The sequence below is a fragment of the Scylla paramamosain genome, unplaced genomic scaffold (genome assembly GCF_035594125.1).
Source record: "Scylla paramamosain isolate STU-SP2022 unplaced genomic scaffold, ASM3559412v1 Contig13, whole genome shotgun sequence".
Taxonomy (NCBI): Eukaryota; Metazoa; Arthropoda; class Malacostraca; order Decapoda; family Portunidae; genus Scylla; species Scylla paramamosain.
In genome coordinates, this window is record NW_026973678.1 from 197,501 (window position 1) to 215,000 (window position 17,500).

The 17,500-nt window shown below is 36.8% G+C and overlaps 1 protein-coding gene and 1 long non-coding RNA gene across 6 annotated transcripts in view; one reads left to right on the plus strand and one right to left on the minus strand.

Annotated features, from left to right (window-relative positions):
* Positions 1-17,500, minus strand: part of LOC135097187 (uncharacterized) — a 65,330-nt gene that overhangs the window by 24,616 nt on the left and 23,214 nt on the right. For all 5 annotated transcript variants that reach the window (XR_010265447.1, XR_010265445.1, XR_010265444.1 and 2 more), the window contains exon 2: positions 6,328-6,451. This is a non-coding gene — a long non-coding RNA (uncharacterized LOC135097187). The remainder of the gene's footprint in view (positions 1-6,327; positions 6,452-17,500) is intronic.
* On the plus strand, positions 2,140-7,735 carry LOC135097182 (uncharacterized). The gene is made up of 2 exons (XM_063998951.1): positions 2,140-2,480; positions 3,238-7,735. The coding sequence occupies exons 1-2, from the start codon at positions 2,328-2,330 to the stop codon at positions 6,838-6,840; spliced, it is 3,756 nt and encodes a 1,251-aa protein (XP_063855021.1). The 5' UTR covers positions 2,140-2,327; the 3' UTR covers positions 6,841-7,735.

A 17,500-nucleotide genomic window follows, 5' to 3' on the forward strand; every position in this document is an offset into this window, starting at 1 on the left:
AAGCCTCTTCGATAAGGTCCACAGCCGTGCGGTGAGGCTGATCAAGGACAGCAGCGCCCAGCAGGAACCACGACTCGGCAGCTTCCAGCACCGTCGTGGCGTAGAAGCCTCCCTGTGATGTTTAAGGTGCATCAGCAACGAGTGCCTCACCTACAAGCACTCTGGCAGACCCCCCGGCGGGCCCAGGTGGCCACCAGGGCCGTCTCCCAAGTCCCCACAGAGCCACGTCTGGCCGGCATAACTGTCCAGCAGTTCAAGGAGCTCGTGAACGCCTGGCTGCCGACATAAGAAAAGGAGCATGCCAACAGAGTTAGGCTTTTAGATAGGAAACACTAGATATGTTGCCTTTAGCCTGTAAAAGTGTTGTGGATTGCATATAAATGTGCATAACAGCAGACTCTGTCAAACTAAACTGTATCAAGTATAAATAAAAGAGAGAGAGAGAGAAAGAGAGAGAGAGAGAGAGAGAGAGAGAGAGAGAGAGAGAGAGAGAGAGAGAGAGAGAGAGAGAGAGAGAGAGAGAGAGAGAGAGAGAGAGAGTAATGAAACAAACATTATCAAACATTATAGCCAAAAAAGGAGCAAACGTTGTATAATGTGCATAATGAAATGTTCATAAAGATATAACGATAATGATGATTGTCAGTTATAATGTAATGCCTTAATGTGTCTCTTTTCTCATACATTGCAAGTGTCAAAGTATCTTTGACTTATATTTGCCTCCTTTATATCATTTATTCACTTATTTAAAAACTTATTTACGTTCTAACTTATTTTCATTTTCTCTAATATAATTACATACATATATATTAATCCTTAAGTGGGAAGAATGTTATCATTTTTATATTATTCGCTGGCCAGTCTCCTCATCGCCGAACATGGAGAAAAATCAACAAGAGATACGTAGATGTTGGTGATTGTCTTCCTTCTGTTAAATGATCGACATGAAACACTAAGCATACAAACAAGAACAAAGTGTCACACACCAATAACTGAAAATGACTAATGAAATGACATTATAACATATTTTTTTTACCTGTGTGTGTGTGTGTGTGTGTGTGTGTGTGTGTGTGTGTTTTCTGTGTGTGTGTGTGTGTGTGTGTGTGTGTGTGTGTGTGTGTGTGTGTGTGTGTGTGTGTGTGTGTGTGTGTGTGTGTGTGTGTGTGTGTGTGTGTGTTGGTGAATAACTGACCGAATATACACGTATAATTAGATCAGCTAAGCACATTTCTTCAGCTAGTTATTACGTCATGTTTTCTTTAGTACCATGTCCTCATTCCATGTTACAATAACAACAATAACAACAACAACAACAACAACAACAACAAACAACATTAACAACAACAACAACAACAACAACAACAACAACAAAAACAATAACAAAACAAACAGCAAATGCAGCTGAAGCTTCAGCAACAACAACAACAACAACAACAACAACAACAACAACAACAACAACGACAACAACAACAATATTAACAAAAACAAAACACATCAAGTGCAGCAGGAGCAACAACAAGACACACACAGACAGACAGACAATTAGACAGGGTGGAACGAAAATCATTTCGTGTAATGAACTCTTCTCCTCTAACTGACTCTCTTTAGCCTCTCTTATCACCACAGGGTTGCATTTCTGGCTATGTTTTACCCCTCTTTTAAAACTAACTGGTCTTCTGATCTTGCTAGATGCTTGCCTCCCATCCTCCCGCGACCTTCCTGCATAACACTCTCTTCGTGGTCTCATTTCTGTTGTGTTAACGTCTGCAATGCCAGAGTTAACCAGTACTCTCAATCATTCATCCCTTTCTATGGTAAAGTCTGGCTATCCCTGCCTGCTTCCTGTAACGAACTTTTCCAAGAGGGAGGTTGTATGTGTGTGTGTGTGTGTGTGTGTGTGTGTGTGTGTGTGTGTATATATATATATATATATATATATATATATATATATATATATATATATATATATATATATATATATATATATATATATATATATATATATATATATATATATATATATATATAAGAAGAAGAAGAAGAAGAAGAGGAAGAAGAAGAAGAAGAAGAAGCAAAAGCACAATAACTCAGTCCAATTCAAGCACTTCACCAATCAGCGGACGTTTTCCTGGGGTCTCGGGCGCTAGCACCAATCAGCAACCGTCTTCCTGAGTCTGCTTGCCACCTAACTCGAAGCTGATTTTCGGCTGCGACAGACGATCCCAAATACAAAGTTGATATACCTACTGGCAAAAAATCCATCCTTCAGGTTTACCCACCCCCTGTGATCCATTGGGCACAAGGATTTCAAGAGAAACACTCCACTGATGTGTGAGAACAGCACCGAGATTTGTCCTGAGGAATACACAGACATGGAGTACAAGAGAGCAGAATCCGTGAAGGAAGTAAGAGCCGCGCGAGCCAAAGAGAGGCGTCTGGCCGCACTGCGTCGCCTGAGTGGCAAGAAAACACAGGCACGAGTAAGTACGAGTATACACCACAGACTGTGTTGCCTCAGATGACCGTCTTGCAGGTTTCTTCTTGAGAGAGAGAGTGTTGAGATGGATACACTGCGTGATCGTTGGATTGCTTGATAGATAGACTCACAAATGTATAGGTTGATTGATAGATGAACATATAGATAAATAGAAAGATACACCCAGATTGATGAGTTAAATGATTGGTAGATGGATAGATAGACAGACAGATAAATATATAGGTAGACTGATAGACCTAGAGATAATTAGATAGATAAGTAGATAAATAGATTAATTGGTTGATTGACTAATAGATAAATAGGTAGAGAGATATATAAATAGATACATAGATAGATAGAAAGATAGATAGATAAGATTAAGATAGAATAAAAATGTAAGAAGATACTGACAGATAGATACACAGACAAATACGTAGAGAGATTTGATATATTGATTGATATATTGATTGATTAATAGAAAGGTAAATAGATAGAGATAGATAGATAGATGGATAAGAAAAACAGATACATAGATAGACAGATACACAAACGGATAGAAAGAAAACCAATAGATAAAGTAATTGATTCGCTGTCTTAATGAATGAATATACGAATAAGTTAATGAAGGAGTAGATTAACAAAGTGACTGACTGGACAGCTGACTGACATATTGAGATAGATGGTTCATCACCACATGCAAGTTTATATGAATACATGTCTCACTCTTTCTTAACATTTCCTGTTGTCTGGCTGCCCTACAGAAAGTAGTGACAGAGGGACGGAACACTGAGTCCTTGAAGGGGCCGGAACAAAATCAGTCCTTCAAATACAGCGCACCTCAGACATGTGACTCTGAGAACGAGGATGAAGAACACATTGAAATTTCTAAGATTGACTGGGTAACGGAGTGGCTGGACAAACATTGCTTCTTTGATGAGCAGGCCTGGGGCGCCGTCATGGCCGGTGTTGAGGCCACGCCAGAGGAGATGGAAAACGAACTCCAGGACAAACCCAACCCTCCTGTCGGTAACTTTAAATTGGATAGTAGCGAATACACTTCACTAGACAACACCTGCCCCAAGAAATTTCTCGCCGCCCTCACGCGCCTTAATCACTTGCAAAAGTCACACGATGATATCCTGGCACAGCTGACCTTCCCCAACAAAATGGTGGTGCAACATGTGACATACATCGTCAAGGCCTTCCTGAGACGCATGTACTTTAGAATGAAGGGCAAGAGCCACAAGAAACAGGAGGCCGTCATGCGCAAGATGCACTACGCCATGCAGGGCATCGTGCATCGCTACTTCAAGCGGGGCATGGATAAGAAAGTCTATTTACACAAAGCAGCGGAGAAGGACGAGTTTGAAAACTGGAGTGATGATGAGGATGACGAGGAAGGTCGAGGCGATGACGACCAGATGGAAGAAGGAAACGTTAATGAAACAAAAGGCGAACAATGTGACGAAGTTCAGGAAAACGAAGAGAACCGGTCAAATAATGAAGACGAAATCCAAAAATGTAAAACAGCAATTGAAGAGATAAAGATGGCGAAGAAGTTTGTGAGTAGCGCTGTCACGCTTCACGCACAGGCCCCAGAGACTCTGCTCAACACCATGGAAGCGATTTACAACGGAAAGGTGACGGTGGAGCACGTGCTCAAACACCCCCAAACTCTCACCCACCAGAATGACCGCGTGGAAGGGAGCGTGCCTGGGATGAAGGGACAAGACGGTAACTCAAGCAACGAAGAAGACGACGAGGACGAGTATTACATCCCTGACGACAAGTCACACGCCAGCCTTGAGTTCTCCGACGACGAGAGAATGCACTGCCACCTCTCAGACGTGGAGGATGATGAGTGTGAAACGAATGACGCTTCTTGGGATGAGGAGGACGACAGTGACGCTGAGAGTGAGGCCCGCTTGAGTCCCACTGAGTATCCCTCAGATGGCGAGGAGTCCAGTTCGGTTGAAGACGGCGAGTGCGGTGGTGCCAGTGATGATAATATAACAAAGAAAAGCCAGACATCACCAGAGAAGGAGGTGGACTTCAAGCTGCTTAACAGACTTGCCGGCGAATTCAGTGATGGTAGCGAAGAGGAGGGGCACGAGAAGGCGGCGTGGAGGCGGAGTCAGGATGTGAGCCGCACTCTGTGGATGCAGGAAATGGTCTCTGACTGCCCACTCAAAGACAAGACTTACAGTCAAGAATTCCACTGCTGCCGAGCTCCTTTGTTCCCCAAGGTCAATCTTTCAACACATTCCATTCAAGAGAAGGAAAAAATTCTTGAACAGTTTATGGAAAAGAATGTCAGCAGAAACATTCGCCGCTACGTCATGAAAACAGTTTGCCGAAGGAATTTCGCGATATTCAAAAAGTTGTGGCGGCGTGCCAAGGGCCTCAAGCGGTTCCCAGGCCTGCGCCTGGGCACACAGGGCACTGCAGCGTGGCAGTCTTTCAAGCGGCAGAAGGCCTACCTTAACGACTTCCTCATGACAGAGAAAGAGGCCCTTCTTTACAGTTTGTCGCGGAAGCACAAAGTGTCGTGTGAAGAAATCTTCCAAGCACAGGCGACGGTAGAAATGCTCCGTAAGAAACGGCGACTCGCAGTCAAGATTGTCAAGTTCCTGGACCAGCTCCCCATCCGCCGCCTCCAGTACCTGAATGAGCACGTCCTCGCAAAGGCACAGCGGGGAAATGGATGGGAGCCGCAAAGTCACTCAGACATGACTTCCGTGTTGCTGTTTTTACAGACTGTGGCTACAATGCAAGGACATGAGTCGCCCTTTCCCTGCCACGGCCCTGTGTGCGAGAAGCTTCAAGGCTACGTGGAGAGCCTCGTTCACGATATCGACGACGAATATAAGTTCTTTTGTAAGGAAAAGGGAAATCAGGCCCGCCGCGAGGAGGTCAAAGTAAAATTGAATAACATGAGCAGAAACAAGTTGGAAAAGTACTTGTCTGTCGCGAAAGAAACTTATCAGAGCTTGACGCGCAAGTTTCTGCAGCAGAAGCATAAATACCTTAAGAGACGCTTATCGGAGCACGAGCTTAACAGTCTGTTTCCCTTGTGCCCCAAAGATGACATAGGTCTGATGCACCTCCCTAAACACCAGAGGCTGCTACTGCTCACCCAACATAACAACAAACAACTCAAGCTCCGGCGTGATTACATTAACATGGTCAAGGAAAAGGCACGCCACACCAAGACAGTTCTGGCCAAAATGAACAGGTTCTTGTCGCGGAGTTCGGCTCAAGACATAATTTTGAAAGTTTATGACATTCAGACGCAGGAGAGTGAGTGGGCACAGAGGAGCAAGGTGCTGGAAGATGAGGCAATAAGCTACCTGGAGGTGTCGCCGCAGGAGTACAAGGAGTCCACCAAGGACTCCCTCACAGGCCTCACCTGGGACATCTGGAGTGACGATGAGCAGGACAGTGATTCGGACTGGATGGATGAAGGCTCAGAGGAAGGTGAAGGGGAGATGAGGAAGGAAAAGGAGATGGAACGAAAGGCTGACTATACTGAAAACGAACCGCTGACTATACAGAAAATATTCCGTGAGCTGCATGTACAGTATTATCCTACAGGAAATTACATACTTAAAAATCAGCAGGATGTCCAGGAATCCTATCCAACTTCCTTCCCCTTCGAACAAAAACCCTGGGAGACTCCAGTCCACCACGCGATCCTGGATAGATTCGTAACGTATCTTAGCAACAACAAATCCCAGAATGGCAGGCCGTTGAAGATCGACTTTCGGAAAGAAATACGTCGACTCTGGCACTACAAACCTAAAGGGTTCATCAAGACCATTCGATGCTACGAGAACCTCAGCAAAACTTACAACAAGGAGCACAAGAAGACGTTACGAGCATGGACGGTCACGAAGGCTGACGAAGACCACGAGCACCTAAAGCACCATGAATTCAAAGTGTCCTCGGAGTGCGAAGGCGAGACTCAAGCAACACCTACGAAAGAAAAAGAGAAAATCATTTCAATGAAAAGGAAATTCCAGGTAAATGAAGACATTACTCATCAATTTCTAAATGCAGAGTCAAAGAAAATTAAACTGGATCACGATGAACATGAAACAAAGGAAATGGATACTGGAAAAAAAATCAAAAGGAAAATCGAGGAGAATGAACAAATTACGCAAATTAATAAAAAAATCAAGAATGGCGGATATGACAAAACCATTAATACGAAGTGCACCTCAGCAGAAGACGAAGAACAAAAAAAGTCAGTGAAAAGGCGATTTCAAGAAGAATGGGATGTAATGGAACACCCAAAAGACAACCTCAAAGAAGTTCAAAATAAGAAAAAGAGGGTTTGGCGAGAAGAGAGTCACGAATTTTAAAGTGGAAAAATTTTGAAAGCAGTGAGGATGTAGAAGGCTGAAGAGAACAAGCATGTGTAAACTATAAAGACAAAAGTAAAAAAAAGATAAAAGTAAAAAATTTTATTAAAAATATTATTAAGAAATAACAAAAACAAATAAGGATAAGAGAAGAAAGAATGACAATAAACAAGAGAAAATATATGATTTGATGGAAAATAGAGAGATACTAGAAAAAAAAACAATAAGACTAACGCTTTGTTGATTGGAAAGAAATTAATTTTTGAAACAAAATAGGCCTTGGAAAGAAATTAAGAATTTTACAAGAAATAAAAAAAAAAACGACTTGATGGAGAAGGAGGAACAAAAGAAAAAGAACTCCATTAGTGGAAAATTAATGATTGCACAAAGCTAGAATTTTGAAATTCCCGATCTTACCTCATCGCCCCCCCAAAAAAAGGAGAAAATTAATGAGAACAGCAACAACAAAATAAGGCATCCTGGAAATAACGACCAAAATCACGAGAATAATAAGAAAAAATAGTTTTGGCTAATTTCAATAAGATTTAAGAAAACAGACTAAAAAAAAAAAGGATCGACAGTCAAAAATACTGAAAGCACTAAAACTTATGCCAAAACACTACAACGAAAACAGAAGTCAAGCATTAGTTACTTAAAAAGTTACTTAAAACATTAATAGAAGCCTTCAAGCACTAAAAATGCAGTCAAAACAACAAAAAAAGTTTAAAAAATAGGCAAAACAATAAAAAGACAAAAAAAAAAAACAAGAGTAAAAACTTAGAAAAAAAACAATTAAAACATTAAAAAGTGGTGAAAATACTGAAAAAAATGTCAAAACACTAAAAAGAAGACAAAAATACTACAAAAAGTGTCAAAACAACTAAAAAAAAAGAAATCAACTCTAAAACAAGAAATCTAAACACTAGAAAAGTAGATAAAACACAAAAAAACACAAAAAGAAACTAAAAACTAAAAACACTACAGAGGAGTCACAAGAGAAAATGTTGTCAAAACACTAAAAAAAAAAATAAATGGAGTAAAACACTAAAAAAGAAAATAAAGAAAATAAAGAAAAATTAGTAAAAAATGAATGAAAATACAAACAAGTCAAAACATTACAGTGAGCCAAAATTGAAAAAAAAATGAAGTGAAAATACAAAAAAAAGAAAAAAAAATATTAACATATTAAAAAAAAATGCATATTAAGAGAAAAGTGTTAAAATAATAAAACAAAAAGACAAAAAATAAACAAAATGAAAAAAAGAAGTTTAAAAACTAAGAAATAAAAAAAAACAGTCAAAACACTACTAAAGCTCAACACACTAAAGTAGGAGCCAAAACAATAAAGAAACCAAAACAATAAAAAAAAAATATCAAAACTCTAAAATTAGAATCAAAACACTAATAAAGGAGTCGCAACACTAAAAATTAAACTAGAATAGAAAAAAAAAAACATGGAGTCAAAACATAAAAAAAAAGAAAAATTGAAGCAAAATAATAAAAAAAAGAAAATGAGTCAAAACATTAAAAAAAATGAAATAGAAGTCAAAACAATAAAAAGACAATAACTAAAAATATTAAGAAAAATAATGAAGATACTAAAAAAGGATAAAAGGCAAAACACAAAAAAGAAAAAAATAAATAAATGGAGTCAAAAACACTACAAAAACATCAAAACACTAAAAGGAAAAAAAAAGTAAAAATAAACTACAAAAATTCAAAACACTGTAAAAGTAGTGAAAACACACACACACACACACACACACACACACACACACACACACAAAAAAAAAAAATAAATAAATAAAAAATAAATAAATAAATAAATAAAAAAATAAAAGTCAAAACAAAGAGGCAGGAGTAAACAAACAAAAAGTTGAAACACTAAAAAAAAGTAAAAAAAAAAAAAAGAAAAAATGGAGTGAAAACATTAAAAAAATCAAAATACTAAAAAAAATATGAAATATACCCAGAATACGAAATGGAGCAAAATAATAAAACAAAAAAATGGAGTTCAATCAGTAAAAGAAACAAAAAGTAAAAACGCTGAAAAATAATAAAAACATTGAAAACATTCAAAACACTAAAATACAAAATGTGGAAAATGTGAAAAAAAAGAAAAATGGAGTCAAAACATAAAAAAAAAAACGAAGAAATAATGAACACTAAAATAACAGGGAAATGTCAAAACATTCAATGAAAAAAGAATTCACAACATTAAAAAGTAAAAATAAGATGGAATCAAAACTCTAGAAAAAAAAATGGAAATTAAATCAAAATAATGGGGAAAAAAAACAATGAAAGAAGAAAATGGAGTCAAAGCAATAAAAAAAATAGTTCAAAACAATAAAAGAAAATAAGTGAAAACACTAAATTAATAAAAAAATATGGAGCCGTAACACTAAAATGTAAAACAATAAAAATAATAATAATTAGAGTAGAAAAAAAAAAAAAAAAAAAATGGAGACAACATGAAGAAACAAAAAAAATAGTCACTAAAATAACATTAAGCCAAACACTAAAATAAATAAATAAATAAATAAATAAATAACCAGTGGAAAAACAACATTACAAGAAAAGAAATTTACAAGTCAAAACAAAAAAAAGTTAAACTTAAAATAAAAGATGATAATGTCAAAAGTATTTATAATAAAATAAAAAGGAGCCAAACACAAATACTAGAAAATGAAAAAAAGTCAAAATACTAAAAAAAAAAAAAAAAAATACAAATGTAGCCCCCCCCCCAAAAAAAAAAAAAAACATAAATTAAAACACTGAAGAAAGAAGAGTAAAAAAAAAGCTGGAACAGCCACAAGACAAGCCAAAGGAAGACCAAAATAAGAAAAAAACACGAATTGGGAAGTGGAAACCTTTTAAAACAGTATTAATACACAAGGTTCAAGAAAATAAGAATGTGTAAACTATTAAAATAAAAAAAAATAAATAAATAGATAAAAAAGATAAAATATAAAAATCTTAAAAAATCATTATCAACAAATAACAAAAAACAAGTAAGGTTAAGAAAAGAAAACAAAATATAAGAAACAAAGACAAGAGAAAATAGATGACTTCATTTTGAAATGAGAGATATTGTTAAAAAATAATAATAATAATAATAATGACTCTTCATTAAATTGAAACTAATTAAATTTAGAAATAAAACAGTAGGCCTTGAAAACAAGTCAGGAATTTTCTTTCACAAAACCAAAAATTAAAGAAAGAACTTGATAGACGAGGGACAAAAGACAAAGGACTTTAAGCGGGGACAAACCATGACTCCACAAAGCTACAATTTTAAAATGCCCGCACCACCAATAAAAAAAAAAAAAGGAGAAAATTCATGAGAACAACAAAATTAACTCATCATGCCAATAATTACAAAAATCAGAAAAAATTAAAATAAAAAAAAATTGTTCAGCCTAATTTCAATGAAATTTAAGGAAATAACCAGAAAAAAAGATGGATAATGAAAACACTAAAATAAAGTAAAAACAATAAAAAAAAACATGTGAAAATACTAGAAAGCAAAACAGGACTCAAAACACTACAAAAGGAATTAAAACATTAAAAGAAAGAATCAAAACACTACAAAAAGAAAAAAAAAGGAGAGAAAATAAGTGAAAATACAGCAAGGAGACAAAATACTCAAAACACTAAACAAAAAGTCAAAACAAAGAGGGCTAAAAAACACCAAAAAAGTCAAAACACTTGAAAAGGCTGTCAAATAAAAAAATATATAAATAAATAAAAAGATGAATAGAGGCAAAATACAAAAACGAAGATGAAACAAAGAAGTTAAAACAGTAAAAAGCAGTCATGACACTAACAAACGGAGTGAAAACATTAAAAAAAAAAAAATATATATATATATATATATATATATATATATATATATATATATATATATATATATATATATATATATATATATATATATATATATATATATATATATATATATATATATATATATATATATATATAGTCAAAAACAAAAAAAATCAAAACACAAAAAGAAGAAAGACATTTGAAAACATTAAAAGAAGGAAGGAGTTCAAACGATAAAGAAAAAAAACAAAACACTAAAAAGATAAAACGACTCAAGACACTAAAAAAACAAAAAAAAGTTAAAACATTAAAAGAAAAAAAAGTGAAAACACGAAACCAACAAAAAAGTTCAAAACACTGAAAGAAAAAAAAATGTAAGGAAAAAGAAAAATGAAAAGAAAGTCAGACTCAATGATAAAGGAAAGTCAAACAATCAATGAAAAAGAAACATAACACAAAAAAGGCTCAAAATACTAAAAAAAAAGTCAAAATAAAAAATACACATTGAAAATAGTAACCAAAACGTAAAGAAAAAAAAAAAAAAAAAAAAATCAATATTAATTTGTGTATCCTGGTGTGAACATCACCACACCAAGTGAAATTCACAAGAAAAATGGCACAGTAAAAGAAAAACTGACAAAAAATGTTCACCAATATATATATATATATATATATATATATATATATATATATATATATATATATATATATATATATATATATATATATATATATATATATATATACACTGCAGTTAAATGTTAACATAATATATGGAGGATTTTCCTTTCTCTCAAGCAAAGAAGAAAAATGGAGAGAGAGAGAGAGAGAGAGAGAGAGAGAGAGAGAGAGAGAGAGAGAGAGAGAGAGAGAGAGAGAGAGTGAGAGAGAGAGAGAGAGAGAGTTTCAAGGAATGAAGTAAAAATTACCAAACTTTATTCCCCAAAATAAGAACAAATATTGTATAATGTGCACAATGAAGTATTCATTAAAATATAATGATAATAATGATTGTTGACTATATTGCAATGCCATAATTGCAAGTGTCACTCTTCTCATACACTGCAAATATCATTTATTTATTTATTTATCATTTATTTACTTATTTAAAAAAAACATTTACGTTCTAACTTATTTACGTTTTCTCTAATATAATCACATACATATATATTAACCCTTAAGTGGGAAGAATGTTATCATTCTCCTCATCACAGAACATGGAGAAAAATTAACAAAGATATATGCAGGTATACATCTCTGAACATTCTGCATATACTGTACATAAAAATAGAAGCTTCCAAGAATATTGTCTCCCTTATCACCATACCAAGCAGTCTTTTTACAAAAAAAGAAAAAAAGAAATACGAAGAGATAAAGAAAAACACCCCAACAAACCACACCACACACACACACACACACACTCCCATCAAAATGTCGTTGCTCTTCCCGTCAATCAAGATAGCGCGCGGAACTCACTGCCTGCCCGGGAACAATGCGGCCGTGGAAAAATACGTGGATGAGAGATGCCTTAAAAATAATAACCTGAGAAGCTGTGTGTGTGTGTGTGTGTGTGTGTGTGTGTGTGTGTGTGTGTGTGTGTGTGTGTGTGTGTGTGTGTCCTACAACAGGGAACAAGGATAACAATGGGGAAGTTTTTATAGAGTTTATTGGTATGTATAGAACGTTTGAGATTTATTAGTTTATTCCGCTGATATCGTCCATTGGTAAAAGATTGTTAGTTTAATATTTGCTTGAATCTTTACACACTCCGATGGTTCAGCTAATTAACTGGCAATGACTTCTGGATCGAGTGCTGTTTGATACGGTTCTCTCTCCTCTCTCTCTCTCTCTCTCTCTCTCTCTAGCTCTCTCTCTCTCTCTCTCTCTCTCTCTCTCTCCTCTCTCTCTCTCTCTCTCTCTCTCAACTGGCGTGTTTATTTGATTTTCAATCATATTTATGCAAAAGGAACAAGATGTTTTCTTGAGAGTGGCTTTTTCATTACATTTCCTCTGTGTGGGAAGACGCTGCGTTCAAACATCTCAGGGAATACTCGGTGGGGGAAAATATAGCGTACTGAAAATGATCACAAGACTGCACGATTCTTCTTTATAATTAATATTTATAAATCTCTAATTGAGATAAACACACGATGTTTTATTTTATTTTATATTTATGCAAGAGGGTAACAAAAATTAGGAAACAAAAAAGGCCGCTAAGGCGAAAGTCCTCAGAGAAAAAAAAAATAAATAAATAAAAGGTAAAAACCAGAGGATAAGTAATTTGAACCTCCCTCTAGAAAGAGTTCAAGTCATAGGAAGGCGGAAATACACAAACAGACAGGGAGTTCCAAGGCTTACCAGAATTTTTCAAGCAACGTACACTTTTTCTTTTCTGTCATCATTACAATCTCGGAAGGAGTTCAGAAATAATGTTATTACGATGCACAGGCCTTTCAGATTTCATGTATTTCAGTTTTGGAATGTATACCATAATTATATTAGTTCTTGTTCAGTTCCCAAATCACGCACCTTTATAACACAACACTGCGTTATACAGAAGCTGCATAAAGGATGACGAGTCTATGAAGGCAAGCTGACTGCACAGAATGACTCCTCACTTCAGAGTTTTCATAAAGCAAACGTCTCACTTTCTCATTTGGATTACTGAAAATGGATGACCACTTAAGTTGGTAATATAAATGCTGCGTATAGTTTTTTTTTTTTTTTTTTTTCGTCTAGTTTTCCCTGACAGACTAGGGAAAACTAGAAAAACAAAAAAAAATAAAAAATAAATAAATAAATAAATGAAAAAAAATGTTGCGTGTAGTAAAATTAGATTATTACCCCCCCTCTCTCTCTCTCTCTCTCTCTCTCTCTCTCCCCCTCTCTCTCTCTCTCTCTCTCTCTCTCTCTCTCTCTCTCTCTCTCTCTCTCTCTCTCTCTCTCTCTCTCTCTCCTTCTATCCAAGATTCACCAAATACCTCCTACCTTCCAGTTCCAGACACACTCCCGCCCTAAACTCAGGCGGAAAAGTGTGCCATAGATTAAGAGGGAAGCAAGATATGGGACGTAAGGGGGAGCGATATGTATTGCCGGATTATATCATAGAGTGGAGGACCAACCATTGTGTGTCTTCATCCGAGGCTACCACAGCTCACTACTCATTTATGTTTTTTCGCTGCCTCTCCCTCCCTTTCTCTCTAATCCCGTCTCTTTCTCTTTCTCTTCTCCTTCATTCTCACCTCTTTCCTTCTTTCTCTTTCTCCTTCATCCTTACTCTTTCTCTCCATCATTCTTCACTTTCTCCTCCATCCTCACCTCTCTCTCTCTCTCTCTCTCTCCATCTCTCTCTCTCCTCTCTCTCTCTCTCTCTCTCTCTCTCTCTCTCTCTCTCTCCTCTCTCTCTCTCTCTCTCTCTCTTTCTCTCTCATTCCGTTTTCCTTTCTTACTTCATGTTCAGAGCGATGAGCCAGGATGCAAAGACTGCACAGAAAAGTACTTGAGGTAGAAGTTTGAGAGTGGGCAGCCTTGCAGAGAAGACTTGCGAGGATCAGCCACAGACAAGGCACCGGAAAGCTTCAGAAGAGGGAATGCTGCCACTGTATTCCCTTCACTGTCCTCTGGTTACTTTGTCTCAGGACGTCCTGTATTTGATCTCCTTGTCACCCGCAGAACACCAGATACTCTTTTCTCAAACGTCTGCGCGTCAGATCTCGACTAATTTTAATACTTTTAACGAGAGTTATTAGGGTTTTCAATGGCGTCCTCATGTTTCCAGTGATAGTTTAACAAGGTTTCTGCATCATCAATATAGATTATAGAGATTGCGCATAAGAATCTGAATCTTGGACTTGAGAGAACGTCACAATGGCAACACAACAGGCAATGACGTCATCAGTGACCTGCTGCCGGGGCGTGCTGGGCACCTGTCGATGGGTTTTGGTGCACAGTTTAGTCTTACGCTTCTCGATGCACATCAACATAATCAACATCTATATAACGTCCACACGGATGGTGATGAGGATAATTAAACACATCGGCTCATATTTGTGACCTCGGTGTGTTTAATAATTCACGCAATTTTAATAGACATTTATATAAACAAGTACATCATTTTTGCTGAGCGATCGGCTCTCGTGGAACAAAGCTCACTATACCTGCGATTTTCCGTTCACTTCTGAAATTATAAGATAATATTCTGAAGTGCCTCGGTGTCTTTTCTCACAGACTTGTAATGAGCAGTGGTGGATTTTTTTTTTTTTCCTAATTTTAGTGAAAGCTTAATAAGAATTCTGCATCATCAATATGATAAAACATTAGAAATCGGGAAATCATGTCTATGGCATTTACAATAGTCCTTATAGAACACAACGCATACAAATACAAGAATTCGTGACATCAGACTTACAATTTTCAATTTTTTCATTTTTTTTTATTTTATATATACACACATCATTATTATCTTGTTTTTTTTTTATTTTACTTTTAGTCTTAAGTCGAATTTTTCTTTCCCCTTTATGAAGTTTTTATTTATTTTTATTAATGTAGACCGTGATATTTGTTATTAGTATGGGTAAGCAGTGAGTGTAACACTCCTCTACTTGTACTCACGACTGACAACAACACGTCAAAAGAGTTCACACTCACTGGATCGCGGCTTGTAAATATGTAGGAGAATGATTGACCTTATAATGAAGTGACTCAGTGTCCCAATCAGTGGTGCAGCAACATCTAACGTCAGTCACGTCATTCCCACCACGGATGCTATAAATTACTTCCACGCTGATTAACTCTCAGGCTGCTGTGGCTTTTCCTCAACCTTAATACAGTTTTGTAGCGCAGGCTTCAAGTGTAATTACTGAACATGAGTAAAAGAAAAAAGTGGGCCCAAGGAGTTTAAACTTTTCAGCGCTTATAGTTTCAGTTTTTAGACCAATAACATGAGATTACTGGATTAAAGAAATTAGCTAATTAAAGTGGTCTTTTTTTCGATTTTTCTATTCCTGATACTTCATGATTACGGCATTGAGCGTTTGTCTTTTTTTTTTTTTTTTTTTTTTTTTTATGTAGGAAGAACACTGGCCAAGGGCAACAAAAATCTAATAAAAAAAAATGCCCACTGAAATGCCAGTCCCATAAAAGGGTCAAAGCAGTGGTCAAAAATTGGTGGATAAGTGTCTTGAAACCTCCCTCTTGAAGGGAATTCAAGTCATAGGAAGGTGGAAATACAGAAGCAGGCAGGGAGTTCCAGAGTTTACCAGAGAAAGGGATGAATGATTGAGAATACTGGTTAACTCTTGCGTTAGAGAGGTGGACAGAATAGGGGTGCAGAGAAAGAAGAAAGTCTTGTGCAGCGAGGCCGCGGAAGGAGGGGAGGCATGCAGTTAGCAAGATCAGAAGAGCAGTTAGCATGAAAATAGCGGTAAAAGACAGCTAGATATGCAACATTGCGGCGGTGAGAGAGAGGCTGAAGACAGTCAGTTAGAGGAGAGGAGTTGATGAGACGAAAAGCTTTTGATTCCACCCTGTCTAGAAGAGCAGTATGAGTGGAACCCTCCCAGACATGTGAAGCATACTCCATACATGGACGGATAAGGCCCTTGTACAGAGTTAGCAGCTAGGGGGTGAGAAAAACTGGCGGAGACGTCTCAGAACACCTAACTTCATAGAAGCTGTCTTAGCTAGAGATGAGATGTGAAGTTTCCAGTTTAGATTATAAGTAAAGGACAGACCGAGGATGTTCAGTGTAGAAGAGGGGGACAGTTGAGTGTCATTGAAGAAGAGGGGATAGTTGTCTGGAAGGTTGTGTCGAGTTGATAGATGGAGGAATTGAGTTTTTGAGGCATTGAACAATACCAAGTTTGCTCTGCCCCAATCAGAAATTTGGCTACCTCTGTTAGGTAGCCTTTCTTTTACCCATTTTGTTTGGCCTTGGTCGTTGTCTCTAATAAAAACACTCATTACCTATTGGTCAGAATGGTCAACAGAAATACGTGGAACAACGTAAGACCAGACTCACTTCGCACTGCCCCTTAAGTTATTGGAATACCTATGCAGGAATACACAGGCGAGTGATTTTCATAAACTTTAGTGAAGATGACTGGCTTTCTGCTCCTTTGCGGCGGCGATTAGGTAATGGAAGGACGGTGAGCCCCGGCCAGCCAGCTTCTCTTCACTGCCAGCCACCACCATAAGCCTAAACGTCATGGGCTGTTCCCGAGGACTTGTTTGGCTAGCGGTGGAGGCTGCACGGCCATCTCTGCGTGTGTGTTGTTGTTGTTTATGATATAGTGGTGGTGGCAGGAGTAATAGTAGTAGTAGTAGTAGTAGTAGTAGTAGCTGCTGTTGTTGGTGGCAGGAGTAGTAGTAGTAGTAGTAGTAGTAGTGGTAGTAGTAGCTGCTGTTGTTGTTGTTGTTGTTGTTACTAAAGGAATTGTTGTTGTTGGTATTTCCTTTTTTGTTACATTTGAATGTCAAAACGGACGCGACACACATTATAACAGGTGACAAAAGAAATGCATGACACAGCTTGCAACATGATGATTTAATGCATTTTCAGCAAACCTTCAATGTCACCCTGCAGGACACCCACACTCATAACTATCACAAATACTAATACAAATGACAAATATATGTAGAAAAAAGACAAATACTGCACATAAAAAAATAAATAAATAAATAAAAAATAAAAAAAATGCAGAAACGGTTGGCCATGCAAACACAGTGCGGAATAAAGTGATAAAGCAAAACGTAGAGAAACATTGCTTGAAAAATTGCCATTGTCACCGATAACCAAGACCGATGTGTGCTGATGATACTGGCCTCCACACAC

What these genes read in the sequence shown, in the direction of transcription:
- LOC135097182 (XM_063998951.1), top strand. Translation starts at nt 2,328, where the DNA reads ATGTGTGAGAACAGCACCGAGATTTGTCCTGAGGAATACACAGACATG. An exon ending in GCAAGAAAACACAGGCACGA is followed by an intron (nt 2,481 to 3,237) that starts GTAAGTACGAGT and finishes GCTGCCCTACAG; the next exon opens with AAAGTAGTGACAGAGGGACG.